We start from the raw sequence: 23,341 nt of genomic DNA, 5'->3' as shown, positions 1-23,341 counted from the left end.
AGGAAACGAGGTCCTCTGGTTGGTGGAAGGGGCGCAAGGCGCCCAAGTGGCACCCACAGGCCTGACATCAGAATAAGCTAGAGCTTCGGGGCAGGCCTGATGGGTTAAAGGAGAATCCACAGGAAGAAAATGGAGAAATGGAGAACTTAGAAAATTGTTAGTTAAAAACAAAAAAGAAAAGAAAAAAAAAAATAGTTCGGGTGAGTGCCCGCTGTCCCCTTATCCTCCGCAACCCCTCTCCCCAACGCCGGCCTTTCTGGACTCCAGTCCAGGCTTTGCTCTGAGCCCGCAGCCCAGCGCAGCCCGGCCTCTGGCGAGAGCCAATCAGAGGGCGCCTCTCAGCACGTGGAGGAGAGAGACTCCAGAGCTCCGCGCCCGCGGCTCACTACACTTGTTACTGCTTGTCCTGAGCGCGGAGAGGGCGAGCTTGGGCTGCGGGCAGGGCGGGAGCCAGCAGCCAGCAACCGAGGGAGGCAGAGAGGCACAGAGATCGCAGTAATATCCATTACAACTAGCCATCTAACCCCACTCCCTAACACACATCCATCCACCCCACCCTCCAGGAGAGGCAGCCAGCGGCCCCGCTCTCTGCGTCCAGGGGAAAAAAACCCAGCCATGAGCAATCAGTACCAGGAGGAGGGCTGCTCCGAGAGGCCCGAGTGCAAAAGTAAATCTCCAACTTTGCTATCCTCCTACTGCATCGACAGCATCCTGGGCCGAAGGAGCCCATGCAAGATGCGGCTGCTGGGAGCCGCGCAGAGCCTGCCCGCCCCACTGGCCAGCCGCGCCGACCAGGAAAAGGCTGTGCAAGGTAAGGCTGCGCCCGCCAGGCACCTGCAAAGAGTGCTGGACACTGGTTTGGATGTTTGATGTTCGGAGCCAGGGGCCTGGGGTTATCAAGCTGGAGATGGATGACAGAGAACAACTCTGAGGCCTGGTGCCTCAAAGAGCCGCAAACATCTCGCTAGGGGCTGTCTCTCCCTTCCTCTCAGCTTCCTGATGCACAGGCCGAGCTTCGCTTTGGTGGGGGCTGGGGGGCTTAGAGTCTCAGAATTGGCCTTTAGGTCGTTTCAGTGCTTCCTTTGGTGGCCTTGGGGGTGCTCTGAAGAGGGGCCACCGGTCAGAAACAGCAGGTGCCGGGTGGACGCTTGTAACAACTTGAAGACAAGGACTCCTAAAGCTGTGAATAGGGGTGTTCAGGTAGACTGAGCCTTGGTCTCTCCTCTTTGGAAGATTTCTTTATTTGTAGTGCTCTCCACAACCCCCATCTGCCCCCAACCGTCCGCCCTTTTTTTCTTTTTTTTTGATTGTAGTTTACTTGTGACCTTTTAAACCCAAGCTTTGTAGAAAACATCTCCCTGGGATTACCCAAATGCTCCTTATTGTATTTGAAATGTATGAAATGTGCGCTTCTGGGTGCTATGTTTTCTCTGCTGTGTTATTTTTTAAAAATAGAGTTGAAACATTTAAAAGGGTTTTTTTTTTTCTAAAATTAAAAATTCCAAAGCAACCGTCGTTTTGCCCCGAACCTGTTACGCTCAAGTTTCGCCTTGAGCTGCCCTCAGAAGTATCACAGGGAAAGAATTGTTGGTTTCTTTTTAAAATCCGAAAACCAGCGGTCCAGCCGCAGCGCCCCTTGGAAGACAGGAGCAAATGGCGGAGAAGGAGAAGTTTAAAATAAAACTGACTTTTTCCTTTTCTTTTTTTAGCCTGCAGTGGCACCTGTGCCAGGCGCTTCCTCGAAGGGATAGAGCGGCCTGTGCCTGTTGTGCCCCCCCCCCCGCCCCCTCCCAGGCCTTTCCGAGCCCATTTTCCCCAGGACGATTTTTCTTTGCCTTTCTGTGCTAGGAGCCCCCGTCCCCCGCCCGCGGCGGGCTGTTGCGGCAAGGCTCGCGCTCAGGGCCACTGGGCCGCTTCCTCAGTCCCCGCAGGGGTCGCCCACGGGCAGTGCCCCCTCTCGCCGGCCTGGGCCTGCGTGGCAGAGCAGCGGGCAGAGGTCTTGCGTAAAGTTTTCAGGGTGGTGATGATTTTTTTTAAAGTTGTTGAATGTTTTCAGATTCTTCCCTTGCCCTGAAATGGGGAGGGGAAAAAAGTGAGAGAGAGAGAGAGAGAGAGAGAGCGCGCGAGAGCGCGAGCGCAAAGGGAAAGAAAAAGAAAGGAAGAAAGGAAGAGGAGAGTGAGCGGGGAAAGCGCACAGAAAGGAAGGAAGGAAGGGCGAGAGGAGAAAGATGAGGAAAGAGCGTGAGAGACGGGTAGAGAAGGAAAGAGAAAAAGAGAAGGAAAATAAAAATGAAAGGAAGAGAGGGAAAGAAAAAGGTAAAGGAAGGATAAAGGAAATGAAGGGAAGAGTGGGAGAGGGAAAGGAGAGATGAGAGGGACAGAGGAGGACAGAAGAAAAAAAGAGAGAAGGAAAAAAAGAAAAAGCCTGAAAAGTGGGGAAGGGGGCGAAGGAGGTCCAAATCCGGGAGCGCGCGGGAGGGGGCCCGGGGCCTAGGGGCCGACAGAGCAGTGGTGGGTTGGCCTCCGGTGGCCGCTCTGGTGGGGACGCCGGGCTGGCTAGTGCGCTGACCGCTCTCCCTTGCCCGCAGGCTCCCCCAAGGGCAGCAGCGCCCCGTTCGAGGCTGAGCTCCACCTGCCGCCCAAGCTTCGGCGCCTGTACGGCCCGGGCGGGGGCCGCCTCCTCCAGGGCGCCGCGGCGGCGGCGGCGGCGGCCGCAGCAGCTGCTGCGGCGGCGGCCACGGCCACGGCGGGTCCGCGCGGGGAGGCCCCTCCGCCGCCGCCGCCAGCCGCGCGGCCCGGGGAGCGGCCGGACGGCGCGGGGGCTGCGGTGGCCGCCGCGGCCGCCGCGGCCGCGGCCTGGGACACGCTCAAGATCAGCCAGGCACCGCAGGTGAGCATCAGCCGCAGCAAGTCGTACCGCGAAAACGGGGCGCCCTTCGTGCCGCCACCGCCCGCGCTGGACGAGCTGGGTGGCCCGGGGGGCGCCGCGCACCCGGACGAGCGCCTCGGCGCGGCCAGCGGCCCCGGTGGCGCCCAGGCGGCGGGCGGCGGTACGGGCGCAGAGGACGACGAGGAGGAGCTGCTGGAGGATGAAGAGGACGAAGACGAGGAAGAGGAGCTGTTGGAGGACGACGAGGAGGAGCTGCTGGAGGACGACGCCCGCGCGCTGCTCAAGGAGCCCCGGCGCTGCGCCGTGGCCTCCACTGGCGGGGTGGCCGCCGCCGCCGCCGCCGCCGCCGCCGCCGCCGCCGCCGCCGTGGCCACCGAGGGAGGCGAGCTATCGCCCAAGGAGGAGCTCCTGCTGCACCCAGAGGACGCCGAGGGCAAGGACGGCGAGGACAGCGTGTGCCTGTCGGCGGGCAGCGATTCGGAGGAGGGGCTGCTGAAGCGCAAACAGCGGCGCTACCGCACCACGTTCACCAGCTACCAGCTGGAAGAACTGGAGCGGGCCTTCCAGAAGACGCACTACCCAGACGTCTTCACCAGGTACGCGAGAGGGGCGGGCGCGGCGGTAGCTCGGAGAGAGCGCCAGCGGGCCCCGGAGAGGGAAGGCGGGCGGGCGGGGGCCCCGGGTTCGGGGCAGGGACTTGGCTCTTGAACTCTACCCAGGTGTGTCCTCCCAGCGCACCCACCCCTACTCACAAAAAACTACGCCCACCCAACCCTACCCCTACTCCGCGCTTTAAGTTTGGACTGGGATCACTCCTTTCCTTCCCAAAGTCTCTCCAGTTTAATTTTTTAATTTTTTTTTTGTCAAATTACAAGTTTTAGTTAGAGAAAAACAGCCTCTCCAAAGAGTGCCCGAAAGCGCCACCTTGGAGGCACGCGCTCCCCAGAGCACAGACGCCGGACCCCAGGCGCTGCGGTCCCGGCCAGGCCCCAGGCCAGGCTCAGGAAGCAAAAACAGGGGCTATTTTTGGCCGCTGTGTGGTGCGCGTTCGCCACCCCCGCCTGATGCCCCAGGAGCCTGGTGCGTATCAGTTACGCTGTTCGCTGTTCACAGTGAAGCTGGAGCCCGTGCCTGCGGAGAAGGCCTTTAAAAAGATTCCAGTTCTGTCGTTTGAGGACTTCTGAAATAACGGGAGCAAGTCAGCACTGGGCAGGGTTTGGTATCTGCACATCGCGGGGGCAGCAGCCAGGGTCTTCCCCGCTGGTTCCTGTGCTCTCTTCGCACACGCGCGTTAAACCCAGCACTCGTTTACTGTACGCGGGTTTACAGGGGCGGGCCGGGATTGCTGGCAGCCTGGCGGTCGGGAGACAACACGGCGCGGGGAGGGGGATTTTTCTCTTTGGACGGCTGTCCAGCCGGGGTGTTCCGCCTGGTCACGGTCCACTTTCCTCTTGCCGGACTGTTTGGGGAAAGAGGTGAGATGACTGGTTCATCCAACCTGGGACGCTGGCCGGCGGTGGGGGAGGCTTCCTCTCCCACCGAAGGTCAAGGTCTGGGCTCAGACCTGGAGAGGAGCCAGGGGCAGGGCAAACTTCCCTCGGTGGGTAGGAAGAAACCGATGGGTATCTGCCTGGCGCAGCAGCTTGTCAAGCTCAGGCAGCTCCTTCGCTCAAGACGCGTGCAGCTTTTCCATCGGCGGTTTAGAAGCGGAAGGCTGGCCGCCCCTTTGAGCCGGAGGAGGAATCCCGGCTCAGAGCTCAGGAGGCCGGAGCCAACTCTAAAGTGACGCTGATCTGGCGAGTAATTGCCAAACTCTCTTAAGCAGTCATGAAAAAGAAGTGGCTCTGATGCCGGCAGGCACTACACTTGGTCCTCCCCTATACCATCCAGTCCCTCATCATCTTTAAAAAGAACATAAATTTCAAAATCGGTGTGTGCTACCAACTGGCTAAGTGGCCGCCCTGCTTTTTGCATTTGTGACACATGTGTGTTTCAAAAGAAGAAAATGATGAGGTATCGCTGGGCATCCAGGTCTGCCCTTTCTTAGCTTCTCCAGGGGGAACCAGCGTGCTGGAAGGCGAGCAGCTCCACTCCGGCAGCCTGTGCCCTCCTCTTTCCCACTGGGGGTTACCTAGAGTTCCTGGGCTCAGGTGGGGGAGCCGGCCACAAGTGTGGCTTTAGATTTGCTGGTGCTCACGGCAGCAGGAGGCAAGGGAAAGCGCTCGGTGACCCGGTTTCCTCTCCTGGCCCTGAAGTTCCAGGTGTGGACCTGTGCCCTGCGGGCAGTGCAGACCCGGGTCCCAGGCTGGGGTGGCCCCCAATCTTTCATAGTAGCGGGGGTAGAGCCAATTATTCTCTGGAGCTCATATTTTCGGTAAACAGGTCGTAAGCCATTTTACAGCATCTTAATGGTTTCCTATTTGCCTTAATTGTCGCAGTAATAACGGCAATGACGGGGTAGGGTTTCAGTTAAATTGACTTCCCCTGAGATGGGCAGGGTTTGTAGTGGGCACTGGAGTCAGGAGGTGCGCAGAATTTTGTTTAATCAAAAAATTACCCCACTGAACTCTTAACAAGCTTAACATATCTCCAGAGGGTAATGGGGAGTATGACCTAAGGCTCGAGGGAGGGAGGGAGGGGGGCGGGGGGGGGGGGGAGAGATGGAGGGAAAGGCAAAGAGCTGGAGAGGGAGAGAGAGAGAAGGAGGGGGAGAATGGGGTGGGGGGAGGTAGAAAAAAATTTCAAGGCAGAAAGACACCAAGGGCAGGAAAATAATTTTTGGTTGAATACTGAGTTCTTCTCCCATGTAACATTAGGCCAGAACAGGCAGTAAGCATTGTGTGCATGTGTGTTTCTTGTACAACTCTGGCTTACAGGAGATTGAGGGGGAATCTGAGTACCAGTTAGGTTTATGGACTCAAGAAGCCACCCCTGTCACTCTTGAATATAGTATGATACAAGATAATATCTTATACCCAGCAATGTGTTGTGTGTTTTTTATGTTTTCAAACAGTAGGCATTTCGGTGGTGAAGGGCTCCTGAGGCCCATCTGTGTGGGGGTGAGGCAGGCAGCCAGGGGAGACCCTAATGGCGGAGGCCTGCCAGCAAGGGGAAGGTGGCTGAGAGGGCTTGCCGGAGCCTGCTGTGACCTCCTGTCTGTGTGTCGCTTTCTTATAGGGAGGAACTGGCCATGAGGCTGGATTTGACTGAGGCCCGAGTCCAGGTGAGCTGCACCAGCAGAGAGAGAGAGAGAGAGAGAGAGAGAGAGAGAGGAGGGAGGGGGAGGGGCGGGGAGGGGAGAAGAGTGGGAGAGAGGGGGGGTGGATGAATTGGGGTGGGTTGAGACCCCCTTCATAAAACGAAGAGAAGCAGAATCAGAAAAAAAAAAAAAAATCGACCCAAACACTCATGCACAAAAAGACGGAAATGTGAAGACCTGGGTTTGGAAGGGAAGGTTTCTGGGTTTGGGAGCCTTGAAGAAGGGGTCTAGGAGCAGAAGAGGGATTTCAGGGTCTCAGCACTGCAGTCAGGAGCCCCCCCCCAGTTCCATGGCCCCTGTAGGAAACAATCGGAGGACTGACTTCTCCTGATTGAAATAATGGGATGGAGCATGGATTTGGTTGTTAGACAAATCCGCTCAGCTCCAAGCAGGTATTTGGCTGCGATTAAGTCTCCAATCGGGCTTCATAAAAGCCCACTTAGTGCTAGAACAAACAGGGCCATTTGAAGGCAAAATGCTGTTTGATTTCCCCTCCGCCCGCACAAGGAGCTGGCTAATGCTATTTGATTTCCCATTTTTTATAGCAATGAGCCCACATTGATCTAATAGGGAGTGAGTGCAATGCTATTAAAGGTGTTTGCAGCCCCATACCAGAGTGCATTTCCGAACCCAGGCCTCATAACCAAAGAGACGATCAACACTGGGCAGCCCCGATGGCCAACAGAAAACAGATGTCCCTGGGTTAGGAGCTGAGTGAATCACTTTACAGTCAAAATCAAGCGCTGATAAAGCACAATAAATTCCATATGGCTCATTTAATACACAACAGCTTCTTGCATTAGAGGGCTAATGATGAGGCCTGTCCCCTCCTTTCTGTTGACACATTTCTCCATTGTCAAACAGAGATGTGACAGCAACTCCGTATTTTCAGCTCAGGGGAACGAGTCGTGGGAAAGTTAAATAACTTTTAAAAAGAAAGAGAGCGCCCCCTCCCCTTCTCCTCTCTCCCTATTCACTGGAGAAGATGTAATTAAGTGAATATGAATTATTAGAGCCCTTTCGTTTACCTTTGGGGGGCCTCAGAGGTATTAATTCAATAATGAGGAATTGCAGGGGGACATCTTGATGATTGCAGTTGAGCCGGGAGAGACGATCTGTCTGTAAAAGGTTTCCACGTTCTTTGAGGGCATTCTGCCTCCCCTGCCCCCCTCCCCTCCTCCACTCCTTTCACTGCCATCGGAGAGTGGCGGATATTCTCGTCTAGACAGATTTGGATACACAAAAGCTGCCCACCCAGCCTGGTCCCATCTAGTCTTACTTTTCCAAGCCCCTCTGAATTTCTGCACTAGAGTGTTTCTCTAATTCACAAATAGATTGTTTGAGGGCTGTGGCATCTTATGGATGGCCCCCTTTTCAGTAGCGTTTGAAATAATCAACTGATGTGGATTCTCGACTTCTCTTGTCATAGGGGGCTGTCTAGAAGGCGAGCCCAGCTTAGCTCCCAGGGCTAGTAGGACAACTTCCAAGTGTGTATATATGAAAGGCACGGATGTCTTTCAATTAAAAAAACACACCGAGCCCTCTGGGATCATTTACATTATATTTTCATATAACTCTGGAGAGTCCTGGAGTTCATTCTTAATTTTTAGACTCGTGTGCAGGCATCACCCCAAGCCTAAAAATATTAATGCCTTCAGGGGAGAAGGAGCATATCTTATTAGCTGTGGGTGTGATGAGCAGGTCACATAAAAATAATTTCATGCTTCTGGGAGTTATTTTTAGACTATGGTAGCTGCCACATCTCAGGTGAAGGTCTCTACTAAAACAGCTTTCTATTAACAATTAGGAAGATACCTTATGCTGGAAACCTCCCCCAAGCCTAGAACTGTCTTATTTAAATAACCTGTTTAAACCACATCCCGCAAAGAAATCAAGGACTTGTTAGCTCTGAAGATGTGTGAAGTCTACAGGTAGTCCGCGCTCTGATTTCTGTTGGTCCAGGGTTTGCTGCATACCTGGGCCTGGCAGTCAGCGCCTTCCTGGCGGGAAGCAGGCCCCGCCGGAGCCCCCGCGGATGGCAGGCCACAGGCCCTATATTTCCTTTCCCAGAGAACTGCTCTACACTGTATGCTTGTTTGCTGGGGCAAACCCAGCTTTTCCTGCCCGCCCAGCTTTCCCCAAGCCCCAGAACCCAGCTTAGTGCTCTTAGGTGTTCAACAAATATTTCTGGAAAGAATAAATGAACCGCCTCCCCGAGATCCCCTTTTCAACACAGCGGGGGTTTTGCCAGCTCTTGGGTAAACCTGAAATAGGCGGGAACCGCTGACAGGCAACGGAGAGCCCATGTGTGTTCATCTCTGGGTGGCTGCCCACTGCCAAGAGTCCCAGGCTACGGCGAGCTTGCACATGCTTTACACGTTATACATTCCACACAGCAGTTTTAATATCACCATTTTACAGATTAGAAAACTGAGGCTGAGAGAGGTTTAAGCGACGTGTTTAAAGCTGCCCCGCAAGCAGATGGCCGAGGCGACGTTTAAACCTCGGTTTCACCCTCTCTAAACTCTCTGACCACTTTCTTCCAACTTGGAAAGGAACTAGGCTGTTTCAAATACGCGCTGCTGGAAAGGCTTTGCCGGCGGCCCCGTGTTTCCTGCTGGCTTTACGTTCGGGTTTGGCCCCAGAGGTGTCCTTGAATAGCCGGAGGCCAGAGAGGGGCGAGTGGGCTCCAGCCGCGGTGGAAAGAAGAAAGGGCCCCGCGGCACTGGGGTGGGGGGCGGGGAGGAGGCCGGGGCGCGCCCCCAGCGCCCGCCGACCGCGGCTCTCTCCGCTTTGCAGGTCTGGTTCCAGAACCGTCGGGCGAAGTGGCGCAAGCGGGAGAAGGCGGGCGCGCAGACCCATCCTCCCGGGCTGCCCTTCCCCGGGCCGCTCTCGGCCACCCACCCGCTGAGCCCCTACCTGGACGCAAGCCCCTTCCCTCCGCACCACCCAGCGCTTGACTCGGCCTGGACGGCCGCCGCTGCCGCGGCTGCCGCCGCCTTCCCGAGCCTACCTCCGCCTCCAGGCTCGGCCAGCCTGCCGCCCAGCGGGGCGCCGCTGGGCCTGAGCACTTTCCTCGGAGCCGCTGTGTTCCGACACCCGGCCTTCATCAGCCCTGCGTTCGGCAGGTAACGCGCGGCCTCGGGGAGTCTGTCTGTCTGTCTGTCTGTCTCATACACACACGGAGGCTGGGGTCAGGGAGGAGGCCGGAGACAGGCCGCGGCCACACACATCTTCGCTCTTTGGCCAACCCGCAGAGATTTAGCCAAAGAAAATACTCTCTAATTTTGCCTCAGACAGTGTGGATCTCGAAGGGAATGACTTGGGACTGAGCAGCAAAGGGGAGGGTGGTGGCAGTAACAACCGCCCTGTCACCTGGGAGTGTTCAGTGAGAGCTGTACAAGTACCAGCTGAAGGCAGCAACCACTCAGGCCATAGCTGGTATGTGTGTAACGGTGCCCAGGTGTATCCTACGGAGGTGAGATGACTCCAGATTTTGCAAAAATCCTTCCCCATACCCCAAAGCCTGGCAGAGGAACACAGTTCTGGTTTCCACAGGAGCCCTGGAGCCACCAGCCCTCTGGGTGCAAAGAATTCTTTCTTCTTCCCCAGACTCTAACTTCTCTGTCACTCAAATGACCCGCTGCCAACCATACCCCCATATGTGCAACACCCCCCCCCCCACCCTCACGGCAGCACAAGACAACGAAATAAAAGAAACAGTTCATCGTATATTATAATATCCTTTCTTTAAATGAGCATCGAATGGTGAAATAAAAAGTCTGTATAATCACCCAGACAAAGAAACAAAGGAGGGATGTATTAAGTTGGAAAGTGCAGTGAAAATAAAACTGAATGCAGCTTCAATGATCTCTCTTTGGGAGAACAAAGAAATAACAGATTCATCCAACTGCGCAGCCACTTAACAAAAATCATCTTAGAGAAAAGTTTCAAAAAAAGACAGTAAAAGTAGTTTCATGTAACGAACCGATAAAATAAACAGTGCACTGAAGTGTAGTTAGTGACTCAGTTTACCTATGGAACCGGGGCATCTTACACACCCCCTCCAGGCCACACTTCATTTTTTCTGGGAAAACAACTTTAAGTCCTGCGTCCCTTGAACCAACGCTACCCCCACCCCCTTTTCCTTCGGACAAGTGACTTGTAAAAGCTGGCAGACCATGGCTGGAGTACCAGACTTAGAGATTTGGAGCGGTTGCAAGAGGAGTGCGGTGGGGGTGGCATGAAGGGTGGAGTGTGACTTGGGATAAGTAGGAGGCTGTCCTCAATCCCTAGTGGGCTCATTTCTAATCGTGGAAACTCCGAGTTGGCACTGCGGGAGTTCGGAGCCAGAACCCTGGCAGGGGGGAGGGGGGGACATGAGGGGGTTTGGGGGTGGCGGGTGGCAGGGGGTGGGGGGGTGGCTCTGGCCTCAGCTGCAGGTCCGCTGTGTTGTGAGAAAGCGGGTGGAGGCGCCACAAGGAGCAATCCCGGCGCCGCCTGGAGTTGGTGGCGTGGACTGGGATCCCAGACTTGGGGTCCGAGGCTTGCACGTTGCCGTGCACCGCGAGCGCGCGGGGGGGTCGCGGGTTCGGGGTTCTCTGGGTAAGAGGCTGCGGGACGCAGGGAAGGCGATGGGGAAAGAGTGTTGCCGCGCCGGGACGCTGGGCGGCTGGCGGGTCAGAGCGGCCTGTCGAGCGGAAATCAACAGGCGGGCGCCCCCCACCCCCACCTCGCGGTCATTGGCTGGGCACTGGCGGCTCAGTCTGCCGCGGGAGGGTGGCCGTGTCGGCGGGAAGGCCAGCAAACCAGTCCAGCTTTTCCGAGCAAGAGGAGTCCCCGGCCAAGGCGCCCTAGGGAGAGTACAAAGTCTGCAGCATTAGTCTTGATCGGTTTTGATCCCACTTTCTCCCTTCTTTCTCTTTTTTACTTCTCCCTCCATCTCTCTTCTTTTCCTCTTTGTCTTTCTTTTCTCTCCTGGCCATTGGAGCTCCCGGCCTGAGAATACAGCCCCTTCTTTTGCGAAAGCGCAGAATCCAGGCAATGGGGCCATTGGGTATTGGGCCACGGGACCTGCCTCCGCCCTGGATCAGATCCCCTCTGGATACCTGGCCCTTGGGCCTCGCCCCACCCCCGCCACACACCATCGGTTCCCTGCTCTAGTAAAGCCCTCTCAGAGCACCCTAGCCTCCCACCTGTACCCCAGCCCATGGCCCACCCTAGCCCTGCGGCTCAGGGCTGCTTCTGGCGACGCCCGTCTGCACCCTCCTATGGCTTTCTGCTCCCCGGGTGGGAGGCGGCGGGAAATGCAGCCCGCCCGCCCCCCTCCCTGCCCCCTTGACCCCCCCTCCCCCGGCGCCGCGCTCAGCTCCCGAGGCCGTGACCGCGCTGTTTGCTCTCCCTGCAGGCTCTTTTCCACCATGGCCCCCCTGACCAGCGCGTCGACCGCGGCCGCGCTCCTGAGACAGCCCACGCCCGCCGTGGAGGGCGCGGTGGCCTCGGGCGCGCTGGCCGACCCGGCCACTGCGGCCGCAGACAGACGCGCCTCTAGCATAGCGGCGCTGAGGCTCAAGGCCAAGGAGCACGCCGCGCAGCTCACGCAGCTCAACATCCTGCCGGGCACCAGCACGGGCAAGGAGGTGTGCTAAAGGCTGCCCTCCACCCTCGCGCCCCGGGCGCACCCCGAAAGGTCACCTCACTCAGCACCACTCAAGACCAAATGGAAACAGAGGACCAGCACACTCCCGAGACGGCACTGAGAGAGCGCAGCCGCCTTCGCAGCAGCCTGGATGCGGGCAAGGCAGCCCCTGGCGCTACCGGACGTGGCACCTCCTCGGCTGGCTGTCCACCCGCCCCTGCCCCCTCCCCCGCCACTGCCAACCTCGCTCCCACTCGAACGCCCACTCTCTCCCGTTCTTACTTTGCTGAAAATATCGGAGAGGTTTTCTCTCCAAGACGCCTGGTATTGAAGTTAAAAAATTTAAAAACCCAACCTCTCTTCCTCCTGGCACCCCACTTAGCTTTTTCTTTTTTAACAGCATTTTGGCGCTCTAAGTTGATCTCCCAAGCGTGGGCCCCGGTGTGAAGCCAGGGCCAGGGAAGCGAACGCGAATCTGTAAGATAGCTAACAGTGCACTTAACAGAAAGGGGCGTCTTGTTCTTGTTCTCTTCTTTATCATACACCAACCAAGGTTTTTATATCAAACCAAAGGGAAATACTCTGCTAGAATATGGACTGTTGAAGTCACCAAACTGTGATTATTGATTCTGTACATACCATTGTTATTAAAAAAAAAAAAAAAAGAACAGAGCTTTGTATATTTGAAATGTTATAACGCAATTGCACTCAGCGTGGTATGGTAAAAGTTTGTCCTCCTGTAGATTCTTACTGTGTTGTAGATACGGTAGGGTTCCTAGACAAATATTTATGTACTCAAGCCCTTTATTTAACTTATTAACTGTAGAGGCTTCCGAAACCTTCAAGATAAAGGCAATGGTACAGTACTTTTGTGTAATGTGTAATTGTTATCACTTTTCCTTGCTATCTAGTGGAGAAGTGTCACGCTCAAAATAAAAAAAAAATTATATGTTTAACAAAAGGAAGTGTGAATGCTCTATGCAGGCGCTGTGGGGTCAGCACACTGGGGGCCCCCCAGAGGCCAGGGGTGGGTTCCAGCGCTCAGGCACCTTCTCAGTTTATCTGCGAGCGCGTTCTCCTGGCAGAGGCCCCAGGTTTGAATCTGATCCTCGAAGGCATTCGGGTTTCGTCCACGAGTTAAGGACGCCGCCACAGCGCTTGCCGCCGCATCTCGCCTCCCCCGGGTCGTGCCGCAGCGGGAGCTGAGAGTGCGTGGCCACGGACGTGGGTTGGGCTGCATGGTGGGCGGTGGGTGGACTGTAGGCGTTGTTGACGGTGGAGATAGAAAGTTGAAGCGAGCAGGAGTCTTGGCTTGGAAGGTGAAGGAAACTGTTCGTGGAAAGTGCCACGTAGCAAGGAAGCGCGCAGTCCGAGATGACAGGTAATGGCGAGAGCAGGAAGCCGAGGCGCTGGCTTCCGAGGGGGCGGGCTCCACAGTGTATACCCACGGGGAGGAGGGTGTGTGTGTGCACGCGCGCGCGCGCGCGCCGGTGTGTGTGTGTGTGTGTGTGTGTGAAAGAGAGAGAGAGAGATGGGGAGAGGGAGAGAGAGAAGAACGCAGAAACAGTGATGGAAAGGCAGCGAGGGGTATCCAAGTGGCAGATCTTAACTCGACAAATGTCATTACATCACTTATCCAGGCATTGGCAAATGTATACGTTTAAAAAAATCTAAACAACTCAGGTTTCTTGAGGAGACCCGATCAGATTTGCAATCCGTAACCCCCTCGGCGCACTACTCCCTGCGCCGGGAACCGTGGCTTCTCCCTCCCTCGCCTCGGCCCTTCCTGCGCCCCTCCCGGTGACCGCGGGGGAAGCCCGCCCGCGGGGGCTGGGTCTCGCCGATGCTCCCAGGGTGATGGGAAAGGGAAGAGAAGCTTAATTAGTTTCAATTTGTAGTAATTAGCGCGCCGGACCTTTGGGGAGAGGGGCAGGCTGGGGGTGGGGTGCCGCCGCGGCGTGACTACCGGGCTCGCGGAGCGGGTGCCAGCCGCCCCGCCAGGCCGTGGGCCAGTCGGGCGCCGCGGGGGGCGGGGGCGGGGGCGAGTCTCCGGGCCTACCGTCCCGCTCGGCGCGCGCTCCCGGGCTGCGCCCCGCAGAAGGGGGGCGGGTCCCCTTGTGGCAGGGAGTGCAAGTGTGCGCGGCCTAGGGGCAGGTGCGGGGTTGGGCAGAGGTCGGCGGCAACTCGGGGGCGGATAACCCGCTCAGCAGCTGCCGCTCTCGGGCCCGGGTGCCCTCGGGTCGCCCCCCCACCCCCCGCCCGCCCCAGCGCTGAAATCCGGAGCCCCCGCCTGCTGGGAACTTTGGGGAAGGCGCCCACGGGCTTCGGGGCCGAGGCTGCTTTCCGGCCCTGGGCCGTCGGGTGGGGCCACCGCCGCCGAGCCCGGGCTCCGGACTCACAAGGACGGAGCTCGAAAGCAGAAGCCCGGCCTGGGGCCAGGGGGAGCGGGCCCTCCCACCACCTCTTTTCAGCCACTGCGGCCTCACACCCCTTTCTCGAGTTTAGCAGGCCAGGCGGGAACTTTCTAGGACGTCCCCTCGCGATCTGAGTGCCTCAAACCTCCAGACTCCACAGGATCTCCCGGTGTGAAGGCCCCTTTCCTGGGGTGGGCAGGGTTACTCCGGAGTTGGAGGTGGGGATAGGGGAGGGCAGGAGAAGAGGGAGTGAGTGAGGGAAAGGCTTTTTTTTTTTTTTTTTTTTTTTTGGTGGTCAATATCAATTTTCCCTCGATTTTGGCTTTTTGTTTAGGTACAGCTTTTTTTCCTCCCTAGACTGCCAGTTGGATGTTATACGAGAAACAGTACCATTCTTCCTGTTAATGAACTCTTTTTTAAGTCATTTTTTCTCATTTGACCCTTCCATGGAGCAGAAGCAAATTGCGTGAAATTACCTCCAAGGATTACATTTATTACTGGCCAATGAGAACCCCTTGCCTTGTTTTACAAACTCTTAATCCTATGTCATTCTGATGCCACAAACAAGCCCGGTCCTGGGCCTCCTATTCTTTCAACTTTCCCCAGCTGGAGGGACCTCATTCTGCACTTAATATTCCCCATAAATATCACACGCTAAAGACCCCCTGACTTCCAGCAAGTCCACATTAAACATGTGACATGTCACGCATGACAAACCCTGAGTATCTTTTCAAAGCAGCATTAAAAGCAAAGAAACCAATTTTCTTCTCCTTCCAAACCTCCCCAAGTGCTGAATGATGGGGATTGGAAAGAGCCACTGGAGCGTACTTAGGGGGATTTTATGAGATTTTCCAGAATGATTTAATCTTATTGTGAGCATTATTAATGAATGGCAACCCAATTTGGCCCCAATATCTGGGAATGTAGTCACAATGCTGGGAGCGGCTGACCCCCCCCCCCCCCAAACCTTAAGCAAACCTCTTCCATCCTGGAGGACATGCTGAGCCCAGGGGAGTTCAGGAGAGCCCCAGCGATGGGGGCATGGCTGTCCCCTGTCACACCCAGGGCAGAATGCCCCACCACCTGCTTTCCCAGGGCCACCCCTACAGAATCCTGGGATGAGGGGTGATCGGGAGACTCTGTGGGAAGGGTGAGAGAAGGGGAAAGTTAACTTGCTACATTTTCAGACAGGCAGGCCAGATCTGGATCAGGCCCTGGAAGGAAAGGCAAGAAGGGATTAAGATTGTCATAGTATTATCAGAAGGTGCCCCTGTGTTCTTCTGTCACCAACCACCCATGGCCTGGAAGGCCGACGGTTGGGGTGGGGATCCTAGGTTTGTGGTGGGGAAGACGGAAGTTAGGTGAATTAGAGAGAGGGACTACTGGAGAAGGTTTGGGACTTGAAACTCAGAGTTCAGCTAAAGTCACCAGTATTGGCCCCAGCCAGTTTCCCATTTTCTCCCCCTTCCTATTAGCCCACTCCTCTCCCTAATCAGGGCAAACATTTATTACTGTTGTTTTGGATTTGTACAACCCAGACACAAGGCACCCACAGTCCTCCTTTTCATATCATTTTGAGTGTAGCGATCTTACTGGATTAGAAGAGGGGGCCGATGTTAGAGGGAAGAAAAGTATACACGGGTCCGTTGAGGTTGCATTTAGAGGGCAAAAAAATGTGTACGTGAGCATGTGTGCATGTGTATACACAACAGTGTGTGTGGATGGAGGGGGTCTTTAACGGGGCCTAAGAGGGTATTTTGGAACCCTGAGTCCCAGGGAGGAACTGCGTATTTCACTGCCAGTGGCAGGCTGGCTGGAGGTGGGGAGTAGGAAACCCGCTACCTGCCATGGTGGTGGGGGGGGGGGAGAATTTTTCAAAGGAAAAAAGTTGTGTTGTCTCTGGACGTTATTAACGGTCCACTTTGAAGTATACATTTTTTCCTTTAAAGAAAAGGGAGCGATTACCAGTTATACATTACGAAATGTCATTCAGTCATTTTTATTCAATTCTCCGGAAATCTTCGTAAAAGCCTGAATCATACTTCTGCAAGCAGCAATTTTGTTAATCCAGGGGGTTATTACTCTGGGCCCTTATTAGGTTCTACACCACTGCCAAGCAATCCTATAACCCTCTCAAAAGAAGTTTACCTCCCTGTTATAAAACCAGTAGTGGTATTTATACTGTGCAATAATTAGTGTATTACTTGAATCCACTAACACGTTCATTTTATCTCCGCACAAAACCTCTAGTCTGCTTATAGAAAGCTTGTGCCTCCTTTGGTGCTGGTAAAGTGGTGAAAGAGTGAATTGAAGGCTGGTTGCACTTTCTCCTTTTGCCTCGCCTTAATTCCCATCTCTTTTTGCTCTCATCCAATTAGCACAGTGTATTAAGCGGTTTATCATCTCATAGTCAGCTATTGAGAGAAACAAGGCGAGCACTTTGCAATAGAACCTGCGCTCCTTTGACACCCTCAGGTACTTACATATTCCACTGTGCTATGAATAATAGAGGAAGAATGGAGCGCTAATTCCCTCATCAAAGAATGCCTTGTCTGCTGCTTTGCTCAACAACACCATTCTGATCAAAAGAAAAGCAATAAAGCTTAGCATAACAAAACGAAACCTACTTATTAGCTTAGTGGTTAAATTAATGCAGAGCCGCTGCTATTCAAAACCAAGGTTTGAAAACAGCCTCCAACAACCTGATAATGCTGCCTTCGGGATGAAGGAATTTTAATCTGAAATTTGAGGCTGGCTCAGATGAGTTAATCTATTAAACTGCTATAAGGAAGCTCCACGGCAAAGCGTTCAATTAAGAAATATTTAGGTGAGGGGAGAGAGAATGAGGGAGACAGAGAGAGAGAGAGACAGAGAGAGACAGAGAGAGACAGGGAGGGAAAGCAAGGTGGCTTGAAGTTTCGGATGGGAGCACAGGATGGAGGGGCTGGGGGAGTCTGACCAGAGGGTCTGGGGCTTAGTGTGCTTTTCTTAAGCCCCTGACACAAGATAGGGAGGTGTGTTTCTGGAGTTTCCTTGATCTTTGCATCTCCTGCCAAACGAATTTAAATGCTGCCTTGGGAAAGGCATGTTGATGCGCACGTGTGTTGGAGGTTAAGAGGTGGGGATGGGCACGAGAAGGGAGCAGCGGCGAAGGGCAGTGAGTTCATCCCCATCCCATAGCCCTCCCGGAACCCCCGTCTGGGAACTCTGATAAGCCCCCAAGTCTTGGGGAAGAGTCACAAGATTAACTCCGTCTGTTTCCTGGACAAATTAAAATCTTGAGCATGATCTCTGAAGGGTTTTCGACTTCTGGCCTCCCTTCTGCTCCCTTTAAATGAAGGCGAGCTGAGGGGTAGCCAGTGGTGTCCCAGACAGATGTGCGCCCTGTGGGCAGATCCTACTGCTTCTGTTCAACAGGAGAGGTGCCCTTCTCGGAGGCTTGGGACCCTGAGAGGAGCAAGGGTGCTTTTAGGGTACCGTTTCCCAACTGACCCAGATAAAAGTCAGCCTAGAGGTTTAGTCTGGCCCAGCGTTCAAAATTTTATTTTAAAAAAATTGGTTGCCAAGGCTTCAAACTTGAGCCTCTCTACGGAATATCGGGATTCCTGGCTTCTCTTGAAAACCGGATCATGGGGCCACCCTGGGCTCCAGGCCTTCCAGCACCACCGAGTACCCTCTGCCCTCTTTGGACAGGACGTGCCAACTCTGGTCCACCACAGTCTCTGCCATTCTGGCGTGTGAGGCAGGCCCGTTTCAGCTGCTCAGTGTTAGCATTGAGCTTAAGATCCTCGCCCAACAGCCTGTGGTGGAGACACGTAGGTAGGCTCCCCCTTGCAAAGACGTGGGTGGCATTTCTGCACCCATCCATCCTACCCACTGCCCTACCAACTGACAAAAATCAAGGGCTAGAAACCTTTCTCGGAGAAGAGTGAGTGCTAGTGAAAAGTGAGCGCTTCTCCGGTGTTCTGATAGAGTCACTGGAATTCTTAATCAAAGTTGCAGTTTCGATTTTCTGTAAAATTCTGGACTCTCTATGTGCCTCCCAGAAAAGCCCCTCCACTAACCTGGAGTTCCACATCTGAACAGGAAAGCATCTATGGCGGGGCACCTGGCCGGCTCAGTGGGTTAAGCGGCTGCCTTTGGCTGGCTTGGGTCATGATCCCTGGGGGTGCTGGGATCCAGCAGCAGCAACCTCGCCCCACTCCCAGGCTGGGCTCCCTGTTCAGGGGGAGCCTGCTTCTCCCTCTCCCTCTGTCCCTTCACCCACTTGTTCTTTCTCTCTCTCAAGTGAATGGATAAAATCTTTTGAGAGAGAGAGAGAGAGAGAGAGAGAGAGAGAGAGAGAAAGCATCTATGGCTCCACGAGCTATTCCTGGGCCTCGGCCACACTGGCTCTAACTTTCTCTAGCCTTGCTACAGTAGCAGGTCCTGACCTCACGGTGCTTGCCAGCTAGATGCAGAGACGAGAAACAGAGCGATAAGAAGTTATTTGAGCATCTTGGAGTTTCTTGATGACCAAGTTCAGGATAACTGTCTTATTTGTATTTACCATAAACCCAGGTTCCAGAAACCAAGGAAAATGCGCCTTCTCTTCAGAAAGCAGCGTGGAGGCATGGGCTCCAGAAACACACACTGGAGAACCATCTCCAGAACTTTACGTGACAGAAACAATGAAGACCACACTTACTCCCCCCACTTTGCTGAAGCAATGTGGCTGCTCTCACTTGTGACAGGCTGCGGAGCCCGAGGTGCCAAGGCTTTCACTAATTAAGCGACGGGGCCCTACACCCAAAGTGTCTCTGCTTGGACCCTTATACAGAGGACAAAGTGAGGGAGAGGAAAGAGAAAGCAAAGCAAGACAGAAGATGGTATCATCTCCACTGTTTTCACAAGGGGATTCACTAGTGTCTGTGCTGAGCGACCTTTCTCCTGTGAGGGGCCTTTCTCCCAAGAGCCACTGGGTCTCGTTCTCCAAAAATAGATACCACTGGGCTCTTAGCTTAGCTCTCTGGCTGTCCAAGTCAGCAAAGCACATGAGAAACCTTACTTCATCTCTTAAATGATCCGAGGTCCACAGGAATTCTCCCAAATGCTACTCAGAACATTTGGACAAACATCCCTTGGGCATCTTGGAGCTGATTTCAAACCGGGCTGAGGTTTGGGAAGGGGCTGGCCTCCAGTCATCCCTTACTCCTGGCTGCCACCTCTAGCCAACACTTTGCACCTGACAAAGATTCACTGCAACTGCTTTCCTTTCAGAAAACTTTATTTAAGCAGGGGACAGGGAGGGGGGATGGAAGCACAACATATTTTTCTTGTAGAAAAACAGGTAGACATTTAAAAAAATATATAGCACAGTGTACAGGGGAAATAGATTCTGTTAGTATAATCTCACACATACTGTAAGAATGGAAAGACTGCTATCTTGAAATACATTTGGCTTCCGGCAAAGAGGCACCACTGTGAAGAAATGAAAGGGGGGGAAAAAAAGCGAAACAGAAAAAACCAAAACAGCACCGGGGCTAATTCGCCAAACCTCTTCCCAATTTCTTCTGAACACAACACAGTGATCCTTTCCCCAACCTCTACACATTTTAAAGGAAATGTTATAGGATATCAAATTATTTTAAATGTGTCTTCCTACTATATAAACCTTACCTGGACTTTCTAGTTAAGGGGGAAAAGAAGGAATGTGAGTGTAAAACACCTGCCCAGTACGGGTGTGCACGGGCAGCTCTGGGCCCATTGAATAAACAAGTAAGCTCTCTTTAATCTATTTAGTCAACGCAAGGCTTCTCCATCTCCCCCCTCAGCTACCTATATAAAAACCAAGACTGAAAAGGACAGCCACTCCTGAAGCCAGAGACTGGGGCAACAGTTGGGTTCAGACTGGGTTTAATTGGCGTGTGAAAAGGCAAAATGTTAGCGCTCCTACCAGGCTTCATAAATCTCTCTCTCTGGGGGCATCTCTGCTGAAGGCCCTGGGGCAAAGCCTGGGGTCCCCTGCATTCCAGCCACTCTCAATTAATTTCTCGTCCCTCACCAGCCCCTCCCCTCGAAACCCAGTCCTAAATAACGAAGCAGCCAGCTCTTCAGCCACTTTGCAGTGGGCTCTAGGCTGTGTTTCAGTAGTTGGGGTCATACTACGACAGGAAGTCTCTTCCGATGTGCTCTGCTGCTTGGCAGGCGAACGACTGTTGCGGTCCCTGGTCTCCCGGTCCCCGTCAGTAATGCCCCTCCCAAGCCCCATGCGCACAAACAGGAGATGCGGTGGTCCTAAATGAGACGTGATGGCCGAGAAGCAGGTAGGGTCTGGAGGAGGTGGTGCAGTGGCCAGGAAGCCGGGCGTCTGTCTTCACCCACCCAGGCTGCCCCTTCTGGGGTGCCCTCACGGCCTCACGGCACAGTCGGCGAAGAGTTTGCTGAGGTTCACTTCAGAGTAGCCACTTCGGGCCAAGAACTGCTCTGCAGTGTTCTTGAGTTTTTGGTAGTCCTGACGAACTTTGGGGGTAAAAAACTTCTTCCACTTATCTAAAAAGAAATAAAAATAAAAGGTTTACAAGTTTCAGAGGTAGCGTCTTTAAAGACCATTGACTATTTACTGGTCAAGCACTAGAGAAGAGGGCGCAGATTCGGTTTGCAGTTCCGTGTCTCAGATGTCCTCATGGTCCCGTGGCTGGTCTACACCCGGGGCCAGTCCCATGCGGGGGGTGGGTGAGGCCCCTAGATTCCTCTGTGGGAGCCTTTCTTCCTCTGCCCTGCCTGCCACTGCTCACCACCTAGCTGACACAGCGCCCTGTGGGACAGGCAGGGTTCCGCTCTAGTGATGCGAGCCGCAGGTGCAGGCCGGGCTGCAGCCACCAAGGTGAAGCCAGCCTGTGGCCAGCACTCCCGCAGCGCTGCCCAGCACATGCGCGCAACCGTGTGCGAGGTATGGACGCGGCAGCAAAGACTTCGTCTCGAAGGAAGCCAGAGCCTCCTGGAGCTAAGTCCCCGGAGCAGCTGGGCCCAGTTGGCTTTCAGGCCCTTTGGTCTGTGTCCCTGTGCAACACAAAACGCCTCTGTTGACAGAGGTAAGGGGTAGGCTGTCCAGAGAGCACCTGTCCATTGGTAAGACTCCTTCTTCTTTGTCCATACTGTATGCCTGTGAACTCTGGGTATGCAGCGGCCGGTCCTCTGTCTCCTGCCGCTGTTACCCATTCATCTCTAGCCTTCCCATTCTGAGAAGGGCTCTACCAGCCAGAGAGGAGAGGCTTCCTTTCCTTCCCCAGAGCCTGCTACCTCTGCCCTTGGTTCATTTAAAGGAGCAGTAAGGGCCAAGACACGGAGGTCTGATCTTTTGAGGATAAGGGTGATCCCTGGGGGGGGGGGGCCCTTCCTGGATGCTTTAGATGACACAGTTTTAGTTCAGAGCTGCGCAGGAACCCCTTAAGGTGTTTGGAAAGGCCGACATTTATTTATTTATTTAGGATCCCCATTTGCTGGCTGAAGGTGGATGGTTAAGTCACTCGCCCCGGGACACACAGCTGGAAATCTGGGATGAAGAAATGCAAGCCCGGGTATCCAGAAGCCCAAGCCCACAGTGGGGAGGACTGCGTGCCGGCGCCCAGAATGAGATGCGCAGGCCCCCAGATGCCGGCCTGTGCCAAGTCAGGCTGCCCAGTGCCCCGGAACAGGAAAGTATCAGGAAGGAAACACGGAAGGGAGTGCACATCAACCACAGAAAGAAAAACCCCACTGCAACAACAGAGCAACACTGAAATCTACAAAACACCCAGAAAACTAAAGCTGGGTCTCCAGATTTTTGTTCCTTAGCTACAAGTTCCCATTTGTTCCCTGCAACCTTTTCTAAATTACATCAATTGCCTTTCAAGAAATAACAACAAGAAGTTTTGTGGCAAGGATTTAAATGCCCAATGGGGGTGGAAAAAGAGGGCTGAGGAGCAAGCGAGAGAGGGAGGCACCGGCAGCCGACTACAGAAAGACACTGTGAAAGTTCTAATTATCGGAGTCTGGGAATCTGCCACAATGGCCCCGAGCGAGGTGGCGGCCGCCTCCCTGCAGGCCAGAGCGGCGGCCCGCGCCCCGTGCATGTGAATGACACACGCGCAGGTGCTGACTGGGGGCGCACATTTCAAGAGCCGCCGGAATCCGGGGCAGGGGAGGAAGGGAGAGGGCCTCGCTCCTGATGTGTTTACCTCCTCTGCTGATGGGATATTGACTTTTCCCACCAGGTTGGTTAGAAAGGGGACTATTTACGCTGCCACACAGCAGAGTTAGAATGACAACCAGCGTCACTCGGTGCTCTTCTTCGGAAAAGATGAGTGTGACCGCCAGCATATCCCATAGCCGGTCAATACAGCTAAGGCACCACTGCACGCCAGTTGGACATGCAGATAAAAGCTCCCACTTGCTTCCCCAGTGAGAATTTAATCAATAACATATGGAAGGTCTTCTAGGAAACAGAATTGCACGAGCTGGCACAGGCGCGCCAGAGCGGGGAGCGGGGGTGGGGAGGGAGGGCTCACCCCTTCTTTGTGCTTATTCTTGGCCCCCTTCAGGCACCTAGGCCCCCTACATTAGGCTTCGCATGAAACTGCTCTCCTGTTTCCTTTACTGCTACGCCCACCACCGTAGAACTCAAGGGAAAATACCAGTGTTAAATGGTGGAAACCAGTTAATGTGGCGAGGAGCACGTGATTCCTTCTCCCTGCTCTGGTTTTGGGAGTCGGTAAAGAGGCCACTGACACAGGCACAGCAGGTCAGGCACCCAATGACAACAACTGTTAAGAGATTCCAAGAGGCCATCCGGCAAGGGGCAGGGAAGACCAGCCCAGCCCGGTCCACAGTGATGCCAGGGGCCGGGGCTGTTGCTGTTTCAGCAACCAGCGTGGAAAAATCCAAACTTCGTCAACTGGGGAAGGAAATGCTCTTTCTACACTCAGGTGCATCAGTGAAATCAACTCCAGTGGCCTCAACTATCACCTGGAAATCACTCATCTTAGTACCCCAGTGAAGTGAATCTTCTTTTTCTGGGAATAACCTTTGAGGAATGCGTATCTGCAGCTTCCCGGGCTTTCTACATGCTGACTCTTTAGAGTCATATACTGGTTATCAGAAACATCCTGTCCCCAACCCTT

The 23,341-nt window shown here is 54.4% G+C and overlaps 2 protein-coding genes across 2 annotated transcripts in view; one reads left to right on the top strand and one right to left on the bottom strand.

Moving 5' to 3' along the window:
- Positions 1–386: 386 nt before the first annotated feature.
- On the top strand, positions 387–12,712 carry ARX (aristaless related homeobox). The gene is made up of 5 exons (XM_059158324.1): positions 387–811; positions 2,589–3,486; positions 6,068–6,113; positions 8,949–9,277; positions 11,557–12,712. Exons 1-5 carry the CDS (start codon positions 616–618, stop codon positions 11,795–11,797), a joined length of 1,710 nt encoding a protein of 569 aa, XP_059014307.1. The 5' UTR covers positions 387–615; the 3' UTR covers positions 11,798–12,712.
- A 6,737-nt stretch (positions 12,713–19,449) lies between these two features.
- Positions 19,450–23,341, bottom strand: part of POLA1 (DNA polymerase alpha 1, catalytic subunit) — a 305,904-nt gene continuing 302,012 nt past the window's right edge. Inside the window, exon 37 of the mRNA XM_059157005.1 lies at positions 19,450–20,732. Coding sequence (XP_059012988.1) covers positions 20,590–20,732 — 143 coding nt within the window. The 3' untranslated portion in view covers positions 19,450–20,589. The remainder of the gene's footprint in view (positions 20,733–23,341) is intronic.

This window comes from Mustela lutreola, chromosome X, assembly GCF_030435805.1.
Source record: "Mustela lutreola isolate mMusLut2 chromosome X, mMusLut2.pri, whole genome shotgun sequence".
Classification (NCBI taxonomy): Eukaryota; Metazoa; Chordata; class Mammalia; order Carnivora; family Mustelidae; genus Mustela; species Mustela lutreola.
This window is presented reverse-complemented; position numbering and strand designations above follow the sequence as displayed.

Bases quoted from the DNA above. Each gene is read 5' to 3' on its own strand.
- ARX (XM_059158324.1), top strand. From the start codon at position 616: ATGAGCAATCAGTACCAGGAGGAGGGCTGCTCCGAGAGGCCCGAGTGC. The intron at 6,114-8,948 runs GTGAGCTGCACC...TCCGCTTTGCAG, and splicing joins TGACTGAGGCCCGAGTCCAG to GTCTGGTTCCAGAACCGTCG. The intron at 9,278-11,556 runs GTAACGCGCGGC...CTCTCCCTGCAG, and splicing joins ATCAGCCCTGCGTTCGGCAG to GCTCTTTTCCACCATGGCCC.